Raw genomic sequence first — 15,012 nt, 5'->3', positions numbered from 1 at the left:
CTCAAGCAAAACCTGGTTCAGTCTGCTTTCCACCAGGCACTGGGAGATGAATTCCCCTTTCAAGAGGACAATAACCTAAAACACAAGGCCAAATCTACACTGGAGTTGCTTACCAAGAATGTGGCCGAGTTGCAGTTTTGACTTAAATCTACTTGAAAATCTATGGCAAGACCTGAAAATGTTTGTCTAGCCATGATCAACAACTAATTTGACAGCTTGAAGAATTTTGAAAAGAATAATGGGCAAATGTTGCACAATCCAGGTGTGGAAAGCTCTTAGAGACTTACCCAGATAGACTCACAGCTGTAATTCTTGCCAAAAGTGTTTCTACAAAGTATTGACTCAGGGAAGTCATTACTCATGTAAATTAGATATTTCTGTATTCCATTTTTAATACATTTGCAAACATTTCTAAAAACATGTTTTCACTTTGTCATTATGGAGTATTATGTGTAGATGGGTGAGAAAAACATTGATTTCTCTGTCAAATTGGTTGTTTATCATTGCTAGACAAACATGTTCAGGTCTTGCCATAGATTTTCAAGATTTTCAAGTGTATTTTCCATTTGAATTCAGGCTGTAACACAAGAAAATGTAGAATAAGTCATTGGGTATGAATACTTTCTGAAGGCACTGTATCAGCAAAGCCAGTGCTTGTAGAAAAAAGTCAAGTGCGAGTGTTAGTTCACGAAAGGCAAGTGCGTTAGGGCAAATGTTTGGGCAAAATATAACCCCAAAAAACAAAAACAAAAAACTGCAAATGCATCCAAAGAGTTTGATGAGTCACAAGCTTGATGTAATCATTGTGTGCAAGGAATATGGGACCAAATACTAAACTTTTAACTAATTTAATACAGTATAAGTACATTTTTGCAAATACTTATGACTTCTTCTTCACATGGGGAGACAAGACACATAAAGTGATGTCCTTTCTAAACGGTAAAACTGTTATTTATTTTAAAAAACTACCCTCAAATAAAACAATCTGTACTGTTGCCTCATGAAACATTTTCTCAAACGGAGTATAAAGCCAAATTAAAACCCTTAGCTTCACAGTCCAAATACATATGGAGGAGAGTGTATGTTAATTCATCATCACAAATCTATTAGTTGAAAACCAATAGTTTATCTGCAGTCCCTGGTTACATGTTGAAACTAAAGCAACAAAATACATAGAAAATGACTGATATATATCTGTTGATATCACAAAATAAATGAAATAGTAATGCGTTGTAAAAATCTATTGATCCTTTATGAATGAAAATACCACCAATTAATTACATCTATTGGTAATTATTTAATTCTTTTTAAATTCAAGGCTTTGACTGAGAATGCAGATTGACCAAATGTTGTTTTGTTTTGTCCTAAAACTTATTTCAGAACTCAGCCTAGTTGTATAACTCTCATCAAATTTCAGTTAGTTCATGTTAAAGTTAGATAATTATACTTTTCTTGGTTATACTCATATGTGGTTTAGCCTGTACGGACCTGACATTGAGTAATGCAGATGGATTTGAGACTTTTTAGTTCCAGTATAATAATCTTGAGGTCATATAATACTATTATTGTAAAACAATCTTGATCAGTCAACTACCCAATGGTAAACATTACACAACATCTTTTATATTTTCATTTTTATATTGTCATTGAATATAAACATGCCTGGCCCTCATTCTAGAGAATTTACCCATCAGTTTCACACACCTATCTTCATGTGGGCTTTATTCAGATAACACTGTAGTGGTTATACCAACAGATGGCACCACAAACATGTGAGCACAAGGCTATTGAGAGAGTTGGACCATCTCTGTTAAAGAGAAAGCTCACCCAAATTACAGATTTACCAAATCTTATTAACAAAGTAGTGTAAAAACCTACAGAATCTGCCATCCATAGTTTTGGTATGATTATTACTATATAGCTTAATATTAGTACCATAACATAGAAAACAATGGGGGGTAATAACCACTGTTTATTGCAGACTCACAGGTCCATACACATCAGAGACTGGGACTAATCCATATGATATTCAGCTCTGTTTTATGGTCCTTTGAGCCAGATAGAAATAGCTGTCTAGGAATCATGACCAGAAGGGACAGGCTGTAGTTCACTCTGCCTCCCAGCCAAGATCAAACCTATGACCAGGCTTCCCGGTTGGGGGTGCACATTATGCCTCACTTGCCATACACACAATGGCAAGAAGAGGACAATGACAGAAAAGTCCAGTTCCTAGAAGTCCATTGTTATTTAATGTATTCACCATTCACTTTGATATTGACCTTGGATGAACAAGCTAATACTCTACAGTTTTATATTATTTCCGATATTTCCCACAGAACAAAGCAAAACCTCCAATGGATTGTTGTTATAATTTTTGGGAGAGTTACTCTGTGTCCCGCTCTCTTTCCTGAACATTTCCCTTTGTCAGGAGATGCCATCTGCTCCCTTGGCTTCCAGTGGTTTGGACAGCTGTTAGGGCAGGCATGAGGGCACTCGGCACAGTCTTGTGTCATGCCGAGACAAAACAACTTTTTACCAGGGATTTAGAGCAGGATTAAATGATTGGGCACCAAGAGCCTTACAAGGGAGGTGATTTACATCACTGCATTTTATGTCAATGCCAACATCACCTGGTGAAGCCATGTGGCCTGATGCATCCATGATGCAGTCTGACCTTCTCTAATGTTATGGAGGTATGTGTAGACATGATGACGATTATGATGATAAGGATGAGGGTGAGGATGACGATGGTGATAATGGGCAGATAATGAGGTTGATGATTCATCAAGTAAAAAAACATGACCTCAAAACAGATAGTCATGTAAACTAAATCACGATGAGGATGTTCTCAAACAGAAATAGCAGTGGACCTGACTTTTCCTTTAGCTTTCTACAACGGCAGCTGTTGCTTCAGTCTGAAGTTAAGTGACAGATTGTGTATATCACAAACATTCATTTTTACTACAGAACGCTGCACAACGCGCCTATCCTCTGCCGAAAGATCCCGAATCTTGCCTCGCAGATTCCAAAGGGAGCCGAGGGAGAACCGATGCTCAGCGCATAGACGAGAGCCGCTGTTTCCATTTCACCATCGCTTTAACAGCCCTATCATGTTGGTCATTTTCCTAGTTTCCATTATTTAAACAATGACTGAGGCTGGATTCAGAACGACTTGACATGTCCGTGAAAGATATGGTACCTGGGGATTTATCACCGCAAACAAGGATTTTTTTCAATCTCATTAAAGACCAAACAAGGCGGGTACATGTTTAAATATATAGAGCGCCTAGCCTACAGGCACAGTGTAGGCTACATATTTTCACATAAGATCTGTGAACGGAGAGTCCGCATATACATTCAGTTGGATATGCAAAAGGATGTATTATCACTGAAAAGATAAAGAGAGCTCTTTGCGCTGGAGACTAGAATGGTCGAAAAAAGGCGTCTCTGGTTTTGATGGAGAATCCAACAAGCAGAGCAAGATCCGTAGACCCTCAATAAAAGTGTCTTGTGCTGGAGCCTAATAAGACCACCGTTATTTTCAGAATTTAGATGTATTTACCAGTGACAGGATCCAGTTGATGACATTCACCGAGATATAAGTATTTGAAAACAGCCAACATTGTCAGCAATTCGAATTTACTCATTTGTTCTATTCTGCCAGTTTGATGGGAATTTATTGCTGAACATTGGGAGAGCTTTATGGAAAACCTGAAGACATGACATGCACACGAAAAAAGAGGAAACGATCCTTTTTGTTCTTTAAAACCTGTGTTCATTTAAGAAGTCTGCAAAAAGAGACATTATTTTTGCATTAAGATCTGGCCGATTCTATGGAGGTGACAATACCCTATATTAATTATTTAATCTATTCTTTATGTTTTCAGTCATTTATCATTGTGGATTATATTTGGAATTGACGCTCGTTTTGTTGAACCCTCTATGCCATTTACTGTTGCTTTACTTGATTTTGAATCCTTATATATATATAATGTGGACCGCAACAAGCTCCCCAAACGGCCTAGAATAAAACCGTAAGCCTTTGTCTCGAGGACAAGTATAATACATGAGGTAAGATTTCCTTTTACCTTCCTATGACATTTTTTAGTTTCTGTGGTTTTGTAAGTACTCCTAGGCCTCACATTGCCATGTTTTTTTCCCTCGGTTACCTGGTTAATTCGTTGAAACCCTTGTGAAACCCCTTTTTGTGCCTACAACATAGCCTATACTGTTATGATTCAGGCAGCCCCATGACGCATGCCACAGACAAACTGTAGGCTACACGTAGGCCCTTCTAATCTTCTTGTTATTATAGACACACACACACCACTGCAGATTTGAGTGGCCTTTATGTGGTATAGGCCCAATGGTAAATTATAACAGGGAACCGCATTATGGACACAGGCAGGGAGGTAGAAGAGGCCGATATCCATCGGTGGCTGTATATTATTCACTGGGCGAATGTCCATTATGACAGCATCGATACAGGTTATCTATCCATTTGCAAATGCGATGCAACTGGGGTGTTGGGGTACCGTCATCAGCCCTCTTTGATGAATTATTATAAACATCAACAACTGTTCGTGAATTTTGACAGGATCGGAGCTGGTTGAACACTTCACATGACACAGCCTACGATATGCTCTAGGCCTATACGCAATTGTTTATGCATTTCTTTGGATTCAAACATGACGCGTCAAGCACAACACTACCCATTGTTCACGATTGTAAATAAAGTATTTTCCCCGAAGCCCCGGATGCGTTAATTCATATTCTAAAATCGTTGTTTATAATTGCATTCGGTCGGTGTTGAACAGTGTCAGAGTGATTCCGGAACCTTTGGTGGGTGAATTCCGCGTCGCCTCCTCCCACCGCGACCACGGCAGCGGTACTCGATTGCTGTTGCTATCCAGTTCTTGGCAATGGCTCAGCCCTCTATCACCAACCAACTCCCATTTCTCCAAGCCCCTCCCTTCATGAGCCATCGCTTCTCAGTATTCCCATGAAGCTCTTAGGACACGGCCTAAATATCCCTATCCTGTATATTCATTTAGCAATCAAAGTGACATACACGTGACGATGTAATCTTCCTTCTCAATGTCTTTGTTTTACTGTAGGCCTATTTTCCATCGTTTGAACACTTTTTCCACTCACCTGTTTGTAGAAAGGGGTGTGGTATCATTTGACACTTCACGTGATGTAATTATGGTCATAGACGTACAGTATGTATTCTATTTAAGCATTCACTACGGTTACATTTGTGAAATACTATAATTTACAACAGGCACTGTGGCACCTGATATATCACGTTAGTAGATAGACCAACAATAAATAGATAGATAGATAGATAGATAGATAGATAGATAGATAGATAGATAGATAGATAGATAGATAGATAGATAGATAGATAGATAGATAGATAGATAGATAGATAGATAGATAGATAGATAGATAGATAGATAGATAGATAGATAGATAGATAGATAGATAGATAGATAGATAGATAGATAGATAGATAGATAGATAGATACAGTCGCTGAAGTCTACACACCCTTTGCACTGCCTTCACATTTGGCTGCCTTACAACAAAATCTTAAAAGGTAGTACAACACAGTTTGAGCAATTTTTGACAAAAACGATAGATATACAGTATGTTGCCCTTAGAGTTGTGTGCAAAGTTGGTATAATCTTATTCACAAAGATTCATAGCTGTAATGGCGGCCAAATGTGCTTCCACCAAGTATTAAGTCTGGGGTGTGAAGACTCAGCAATCAAGGCATCTTCGTTTTTATTTTATTCATTTGAAAAGTATTCCATAATTTTTCTTCCACTTTGGAAATGTGGAGTAGGTTGTGTACATCAGTAGATGTAATTAAGGTAGCAAACAGACATGATCAAGTCTTGCCATATACTTTTAAGCTGATTTGAGTCAAAACTGTAACTAGGCCACTTGGTAAGCAACGCCAATGTATATTTGGCCTTGTGTTTTAGGTTATTGTCCTGCTGGAAGGTGAATATGTCTCCTGGTGTCTGTTGGAAAGCAGACTGAACCAACAAATTCACCTTTCAGCAGGACAATAACCTAAACCACAAGGCCAAATATACACTGGCGTTGCTTACCAAGACGACATTGAATGTTCCGGAGTGGCATAGTTACAGTTTTGATCCAAATCAGCTTAAAAGTCTATGCCATTTACCAACAGGTGCCCTTCTTTGCAGGCATTAGAAAACCTTGGTCATTGTGGTTAAATCTGTTTTTGAAATTCTCTGCTTGACTGAAGGACCATACAGATAATTGTATGTGTGGGGTACAGAGATGAGGTAGTCATTCAAAAAATCATGTTAAACACTATTATTGCACACAGTGTGAGTCCATGCAATTTCTTATGTGACTTGTTAAGCATATTTTTACTCCTGAACTTATTTAGGCTTGCCATAACAAAGGGCTTGAATACTTATTGACTCAAGACATTTCAGCTTTTCATTTGTAATACATTTTTTACAAAAAATCGAAATAAATAATTCCACTTTGACATAGTCAAGGGGCGTGAATAGTTTCTGAAGGCACTGTATGTCTTCAAAATAGCATTCACAAATTTACATTTGTGGAATAGTAAAGATTACAACAGGCACTCTATATTGAGTTAGATCAACAATAGCTATATACAGTTGAAGTCGGAAGTTTACATACACCTTAGCTAAATACATTTAAACTCAGTTTTTCACAATTCCTGACATTTAATCTGAGTAAAAATTCCCTGTCTTAGGTCAGTTAGGATCACAACTTTATTTTAAGAATGTGAAATAATAGTAGAGAGAATGATTTATTTCAGCTTTTATTTCTTTCATCACATTCCTAGTGGGTCAGAAGTTTACATAAACTCAATTAGTATTTGGTAGCATTGCCTTTACGATTTTTAACTTGGGTCAAACGTTTCAGGTAGCCTTCCACAAGCTTCCCACAATAAGTTGGGTGAATTTTGGCCCATTCCTCCTGACAGAGCTGGTGTAACTGAGTCAGGTTTATAGACCTCCTTGCTCGCACAATCTTTTTCAGTTCTGCCCACAAATTTTCTATCGGATTAAGGTCTGGGCTATGTGATGGCCACTCCAATTCCTTGACTTTGTTGTCCTTAAGCCATTTTGCCACAACTTTTGAAGTATTCTTGGGGTCATTGTCCATTTGGAAGATGCATTTGCAACCAAGCTTTAACTTCCTGACTGATATCTTGAGATATTGCTTCAATATATCCACATAATTTCCCTCCCTCCTCATCTATTTTATGAAGTGCACCAGTCCCTCCTGCAGCAAAGCACCCCCACAACATGATGCTGCCACCCCCGTGCTTCCCAGTTGGGATGGTGTTAATCGGCTTGCAAGCCTCCCTCTTTTTCCTCCAAACATAACGATGGTCATTATGGCCAAAGTTATATTTTTGTTTCATCAGACCAGAGGACATTTCTCCAAAAAGTACGATCTTTGTCCCCATGTGCAATTGCAAACCGTAGTCTGGCTTTTTTGTGGCGGTTTTGGAGCAGTGGCTTCTTCCTTGCTGAGCGGCCTTCAGGTTATGTCGATATAGGACTCATTTTACTGTGGTTATAGATACTTTGTACCTGTTTCCTCCGGCATCTTCACAAGGTCCTTTGCTGTTGTTCTGGGATTGATTTGCACTTTTCCAACGACATACGTTAATCTCTAGGAGACTGAACGCGTCTCCTTCCTGAGTGGTATGACGGCTGCGTGGTCCCATGCTGTTTATACTTGCATACTATTGTTTGTACAGATTAACGTGGTACCTTCAGGCGTTTGGAAATCCTCCCAAGGATGAACTAGACTTGTGGAGGTCTAAATGTTTTTTTCTGAGGTCTTGGCTGATTTCTTTTGATTTTCCCATGATGTCAAGCAAAGAGGCACTGAGTTTGAAGGTAGGCCTTGAAATACATCCACAGGTACACCTCCAATTGACTCAAATGATGTCAATTATCCTATCAGAAGCTTCTAAAGCCATGACACCATTTTTGGGAATTTTCCAAGCTTTTCCGACTTCAACTGTATGTGGTTGAGGGTCACTTGTCTGGGTCAATAGCAGAAACTCACATTTGTTATAGTCTAATAGTTGGTAAATAACGAGGAATAATTTTTTATAGTAGCCTACACTATTGGTGCCTCCCATTCAAGCACCACCATCCTTGTAGGACTATGTCCTATGATGTTTGAATGAATTAGTCTGTTCCAGAGCATTATATTGAGATAAATAATCTATAATCCAAATATAAGGTTCTGGACTATTAGATGTGACATCATGTGACATGGACCTTGGTGGATAGAACATTAGAATAGGCTGTAAGAAGGCCTACTGTTGGTAAGGCGCAACAAAGCCTGGTGACACCATTTTAGAGAAGCAAACAAGTAGTATATGGATGTTTGATTTGAAGAATGGGGTAGGCCTAGTTCAGGTATCCTTTCATTAACTAGCAACACAAAACTGTGACTTTACTTTAGTTTAGAAAAAGAAAAAAACAATCGCAAGTCCATGGAGTGTAATTCTCATGACTGATTTGGTGAGCCCATTTTAAAAGAATATCTGAAATATTATAACACAGCAAGAAATTAAAACTAGATCCTTACATATGAGAGATTGTGCATGAAAAGGCAATTAACAAGAATGTAGGCCCCGTTTTTGCCATATTGAAATTGGTTTAATGTACATTTAGCTAGGTATTTCAGTTCTTATTCATTAATAGTTGTGGCCAAATATATTGGCACCCTTACACCTTTGTTAAATAATTCCCTAGTTCTTCTACAGGGAGGTTGCTTTGCTGTCTCTGGTATTGGGGTCCTTGAATGTGCACAAGGCATCATGATATCAGCAGATTATCAGGTGAGTCCAATGTTCAACACAGTGTCCAAAAACGGGGTCTCCATTGAAGGCTGTGTTCTTCCAGTAGGACAACGAGCCCAAACACACATCAAAAGAGCACCCAGGAATGACCAGCGAATAGTCCAGATCTGAATCACTTCCAAAACCTATGGCGAGATCTGAAAACAGCAGTTGGTGGAGGGCAGCCCTCAAATACTGAAGTAGAGCAGTTTGCTGCTAAAGAGTGGGCCAAATTGCCAGTAGAAAGGTGCAGAAAGCTCATTGATGCCTACAATAAGAGTTTGTCTGCAGTTATCTTGGCCATTGGGTGTGCAATCAAGTACTAGATCCAGAGTGCCAGTCATTCTGTCCTTGCCATTGTCTGTATTTTCAAAATTAAAATGGTAAACTTAGGTTTACAAAAATACAATTGGTTCTGAAATGTTGAAAATCTAATAACAAGGTGTGGAGACAATACTTTATTTCTATTTAAACTTATTTTAGAAGAAATAGGAAACTATTTAAGAAAAGTGCAAGGGTGCCAATATATTTGACCGCAACTGTATCGGTGTTGCTGTTCAATAACATGGGTGTTATTTTGAATGAAGGAGGACTGGGGTCACCAAGGAACACTGGGACACGAGGAACTGCGGTAGCACTTCGTATTAACTAAGGTATGCTTAGAAATGATTCTAAATGTGTATAATGATTGTACTCTGTGTATAAATTATTCATGTTTATTAAGAAGGTTATTCTAAAGTGTTATCATATACTGTGAGAACTAGCTATGAGTGTCAAATTTCAGGCCATAATATTCATTTGAAAATACTTACCAAGTATTTAACCGGTTATTCTGTCAAAGCAAATGTTGCCAAAACTATTGTGATGGTAACACACTAACAGCTTTTTACACATTTCATAAATGGACAAAAGACACTGAACGTGGCAAGCTACATTTGCCATTGTATTACAAGGCACAAGAAAATATAGACTATAACTTATTTATCCATCCAAGGATGGACATTTGTCTTTGGTATCATCAGTGAACTATAAGCTTGACACACCATACTCTACATAAACACATACAGGGGGTATATAATTATAATAAATACATACAGCAGGCTTATTTATACACATTCATACCTGACCTCTAACCTTATTGTACCTTTGGATACATGTGCAATGTGCACAGAGTAGCTAATACAACATGTTTCTGCTCCGAATCATACTCTCCACTAATAACTGAACACAACTCAGTTTATCGTGTGTTACTTTCATTGGCCTTCTCATATTTTATGCGTGCCTCAGAAAAAATGAAACCATCTGTATTCTCTACACAATCTTCTAGACATTTTGGGCTGGTTTCCCAGACAAAGTTTAAGCTTTGACTTAAAAAGCATGCTCACTCGAGAATCTCCATTTAATTCACTTTTTACTCCTGGACTAGGCTTAAACTGTGTCTGGGAAACTGACACTTTAAGTTTAGTGTCAGTATGTCACTGCTGGAAGGTGTCTTATTTGTTGCTGATCATATCTGAAACTTTCCAATGCCCCCACCATTCCTCACAACAGTTCTTACAGTCTTATACACACACAAACGCACGCACAGCATAAGGCAGAGTGGTCCTGTAGCTTAGCAACAAGCTGCTGTAATTACTGTGACAGAAATACATTAGTATGCCTGCGCTGAAACAATGGGCCTGAGCCCTTCTCTCTTTTTGGCTCATACTCCATAATCATCACCTGTGCATTCCCCGATCACTCTCGAAGCGTTCATCAATACAAATGAGGGTGGTGGCATGGTCAGTACAGATTGACTCCACTCACACTCATATACAAGCGCGCACACACACCTACGCATGCACACTACTGAGCTATCAGACATACTGTATATCTCATGTGTCACTGTGCAATGCAACCTCTTTTGGAAATGCCTCGTCAGTGGTCCCCAAAGTGACTGCACCTATGAGGCTTCAGCAAGCAAATCCCGTTTGTTTTTTTCTCCCCGATCTGCTTCACACACACCAACCCTCATACACACAGAGAATCCCTCCCCACACTCTCTCTCTCACACACACACACACTCACACACACACACACACACACACACACACACACACACACACACACACACACACACACACACACACACACACACACACACACACACACACACAGAGAAAAAGGATATAAGGTGTTGTAGCCTAGCAACAAGCAAGGTAATTACCGTGACAGACTAGTTGCTGGCAGGCCATGTAGCGTGTGGAGAAAACAGCTGATCTGATTGGTGCTAAGGGGGAAGGAGAAGATGTTCCACAGCATGCTACAGCAGATGCCTATGTGAGCCCTGTTTCGCCCATTGGAAAAACAATTGATTGATTCCGTGGGACAAATTATTTGTGTAATACTGAGGATGATGTTTTCAGACTTGAACGTCTATCTCCACTATTATGACAATCGATTCTGTATTATGTTTGAAGATGGGGGCTTTAGTACAATGTATTCATGTTGTTAACAACAACAGGCAGGAACTTTATTTTGGGATAAACCCAGATGGGATAGACTTAACAAATTTTTCATCTTTATGTGAAAAACATATGTTCTTATTACCGTGTACTTTGTCTGTAATTACAGGTAGTTACATGGTTGGGGAGGATGGCCACATTTCTTTCACATTTCATACTCTTACCTAACTACATATTGGCCTAGCGCAGTTAGGTAATCACTGGATATAATAACCACCACTTCCTGGAAATGCTTTCTGATATAAAAAAACTGATGCTTTTAGCAGCCAATGCTGGAATCATAAAAGCAATGTATTGTAATATTAGAAAAGCCTCAAGTCACACACGTGAAGTCACAGCTCTCATATTTAACCTTATACGGTATATTCCCTGCAAATGCTTACACTGTATTATCCCCCAGTGATGTCAGACCAGGATGCCCATCCAAACTTAATGCTTATTGTTCATACTTCCTGTTTACAGGAGCTGACGCTGTAAGAACAAGAGGCACCGAGGGGTAGCGCTACAGGAAACGAGGGGCTCAGTGCAACATGGGGCAATGCAGAGTGAAGCACTCTGGTTCCATGTGAGCTCCAGAGAAGAGGCAACCACGAGGACGAACGAAAGGGCAGCTGGAGGAGGAGGAGGTGGCGGTGGAGGAGGAGAGGGAGAAGGAAGAGGGGTGGATTTCAGGAGAAAAGAGGGCTTGACACGGGAGCCAAAGGGATGGCCAATGGCAACGAGAGCAGCGAGGGGCTTGGCGGTCCCATGGCTGCAGTGGTGGCCACGACGGGAGGAATGGCAGTCGGGGGCCCATCGTCGGTCGTGTCCACATACATCAAACTGGTCCTACTGGGTCTGATCATCTGCATCAGCCTGGTGGGCAACCTGGTGGTGTCTCTGCTGGTCCTCAGGGACCGGGCCCTGCACAAGGCCCCCTACTACTTCCTGTTGGACCTGTGCCTGGCCGACACCATCCGCTCGGCTGTCTGCTTCCCCTTCGTGCTGGTGTCCATTAAGAACGGCTCGGCCTGGACCTACAGCGTGCTCAGCTGCAAGGTGGTGGCCTTCATGGCCGTGCTCTTCTGCTTCCATGCCGCCTTCATGCTCTTTTGCATCAGCGTGACACGTTACATGGCCATCGCCCACCACCGCTTCTACTCCAAGCGCATGACCTTCTGGACGTGCGTGGCAGTGGTGTGCATGGTGTGGACGCTGTCAGTGGCCATGGCCTTCCCACCCGTCTTTGATGTGGGCACCTACAAGTTCATCCGCGAGGAGGACCAGTGCATCTTCGAGCACCGCTACTTTAAGGCAAACGACACACTGGGCTTTATGCTGATGCTGGCCGTGCTGATCTTGGCCACGCACGTGGTCTACATGAAGCTGCTGCTCTTCGAGTACAAGCACCGCAAGATGAAGCCTGTCCAGATGGTGCCAGCCATCAGCCAAAACTGGACCTTCCACGGGCCCGGCGCTACCGGCCAGGCAGCAGCCAACTGGATTGCAGGCTTTGGCCGGGGCCCCATGCCACCCACCCTGCTGGGCATCCGGCAGAACTTGCACAACCAGAACCGGCGCCTGCTGGGCATGGAGGAGTTCAAGGCAGAGAAGCAGCTTGGCAGGATGTTCTACGTGATCACCCTGTTGTTCCTGGTGCTGTGGTCGCCCTACATAGTGGCCTGCTACTGGCGGGTGTTTGTCAAGGCCTGCACCATACCGCACCGATACCTCTCCACCACCGTATGGATGAGCTTTGCCCAGGCAGGGGTCAACCCCATCATCTGCTTCTTCCTCAACAAGGACCTGAAGAAGGGGCTCCTGGCCCACCTGCCAGCCTGCTGTAGGACTAAACCTCATCTGCCCCGAGAGCCTTACTTTGTCATGTGAGGGGGACGGTGGGCGGTTGTTACCTGGGGAGGGTGTGGAGGGGCGGTGGCAGGGATGTCTGTGAGTGGTTAGGATGGCATGAGGGACCATTTTAGTTGTTGTGGCCTTTGATTAAAAAAAATGTCTTTCCTTTTTTATAAATGGCCTTGGTCAGGAAACAAATTTAAGAGAGGGATTCCTTCTACACACAGACAGAATACGAGACTAAACCAACAACTCAAACAGTCTAACTCAGATGCATGTTTGTATTCTTCATTTTAATGTGGAACCTATGAAACTGGTAGGCAGTCTTTAAACAGGCGAGGCCAAGAGAATGATCATTCTGGGCCTGCTATTGTGAAAGAGATTGAAGTGAGGGTGACAGTTTTTCTGTAGGTTGTGGGGACAACCTGGTCATATTTCTCAGTCACTCCCTCGTCTGTTCTCTCAGACCAAAAATGTCAGATGGTCCTCTGACAATTTGCTAGTGAATGACTAATAGGAGAGTGTTCTAGCACTGCTTCCTTCCTTCATCCACTTGAATCAAAGGCATCATTAATACAGTCAAACAGAGAAATTATGAGTTTTGTACAAATAGCATATTCAGGCACTGTTGGCTTCATTTGGAGTTTATTTGGGGTTTCTATTACATTCTAATTTGGTCTAACACTTCAGATGAGTACACTATTGGATATGGGAAAATGTTAAAAGAGCTGCCATCGAGAACAGTTTGATCTTGTGTTCATTAGCGTTTAACAGAAATGAGCAGATAATAATTGTGAAGTGCTAATAGGCAGACAGAATTATGAAATGCATGTTAAGCTGATATGTGTAATCACATGATTTCTGAGGATAACTTAAACAGATCAATGCCCCAATCAGTGACAAACTGAGAACTTGAGACCACACAAAAATCTATGATAAATTGACAGAAAATGCTCCATGCTCTTGCCAAATTCCTTTTGCTGTAGGTGGTATTGTTGCAGATGACTGAACCTTTGATTTTTTTTTCTTCAATCTGAAATTGTTTAAAAAGACAGTTGATAGAAAATGTTCATAAAACCTTAACCAGAATGTTTAGATCTTCAGATAGGATAAAGTTCATCACTTCACATGAAGGTCTTTGTAGAGAGGTGGGGGAAAATTCAGCCCATTTATATTTTTGCACACAGGAATTGAGGAATTGATAAATCCTTTTTTTTTTCTTAACATGATTTAGACTTGAACCAGAATGCTAACTAAGTGTAGGCCGGGACACAGAGATTGTAATATCTTAAGTGAATGTCAAGCAGAGGTCTGGAACATGATATGTACAAATGTACATTTATTTTAGTTTTCAAAATGCTCTAATGTTGTCTGCAAACAATAACAACAACAAAAACTAACAATAACAATGAAGCTACAGATAACTGAATTGTTATTTCTATTATCTGCATTATGGCCTTACTCTTCACTCTCTCTCTCAAAAAAAAAGGTTTATAACCAATGCAAGAAAGAGTTGACAGCTGTATGCCTCTATGTGTTAAAGTAATAAACATAAAGAGATTATTCCAACTAATGGGGAAACACAAAACTGTGTAATTAATTATTTTCGGAGGACACATCTCTCCTCCTCGCAACCTTAAAAAAAAAAAAAACACCAGTGAAAAACTTTAATGGTAATAAAGAAAGAACGCTTGCCGAATTGTAACACAGGAGTGTGCAATTGTGTGTAAAGGACAGAGGAAACTTTAATCCAACATCGACAATTAATGGAATTAACAAAAGCCCTTCCT

General features: G+C 40.6%; 1 protein-coding gene across 4 annotated transcripts; it reads left to right on the top strand.

Annotated features, from left to right (window-relative positions):
* The first annotated feature begins 2,813 nt into the window (after positions 1 to 2,813).
* Positions 2,814 to 14,893, top strand: LOC112215888 (probable G-protein coupled receptor 173). 4 transcript variants are annotated; one of them, XM_024375355.2, is made up of 4 exons: positions 2,814 to 3,839; positions 4,009 to 4,071; positions 9,473 to 9,538; positions 11,852 to 14,893. In XM_024375355.2, the coding sequence occupies exon 4, from the start codon at positions 12,095 to 12,097 to the stop codon at positions 13,256 to 13,258; it is 1,164 nt and encodes a 387-aa protein (XP_024231123.1). In that variant the 5' UTR covers positions 2,814 to 3,839; positions 4,009 to 4,071; positions 9,473 to 9,538; positions 11,852 to 12,094; the 3' UTR covers positions 13,259 to 14,893. The 4 variants fall into 4 exon arrangements, with proteins under 4 accessions (XP_024231123.1, XP_024231122.1, XP_024231121.1 ...); XM_024375354.2 differs by adding an exon at positions 8,811 to 8,885 and having other exon boundaries at positions 2,814 to 4,071; XM_024375353.2 differs by having other exon boundaries at positions 2,814 to 4,071.
* The last annotated feature ends 119 nt before the right edge of the window (positions 14,894 to 15,012 follow it).

Source organism: Oncorhynchus tshawytscha, linkage group LG16 (genome assembly GCF_018296145.1).
Source record: "Oncorhynchus tshawytscha isolate Ot180627B linkage group LG16, Otsh_v2.0, whole genome shotgun sequence".
In the NCBI taxonomy this organism is placed as follows: Eukaryota; Metazoa; Chordata; class Actinopteri; order Salmoniformes; family Salmonidae; genus Oncorhynchus; species Oncorhynchus tshawytscha.
This window is presented reverse-complemented; position numbering and strand designations above follow the sequence as displayed.

Coding starts and splice junctions, on each gene's coding strand:
- LOC112215888 (XM_024375355.2), top strand. CDS start 12,095: ATGGCCAATGGCAACGAGAGCAGCGAGGGGCTTGGCGGTCCCATGGCT.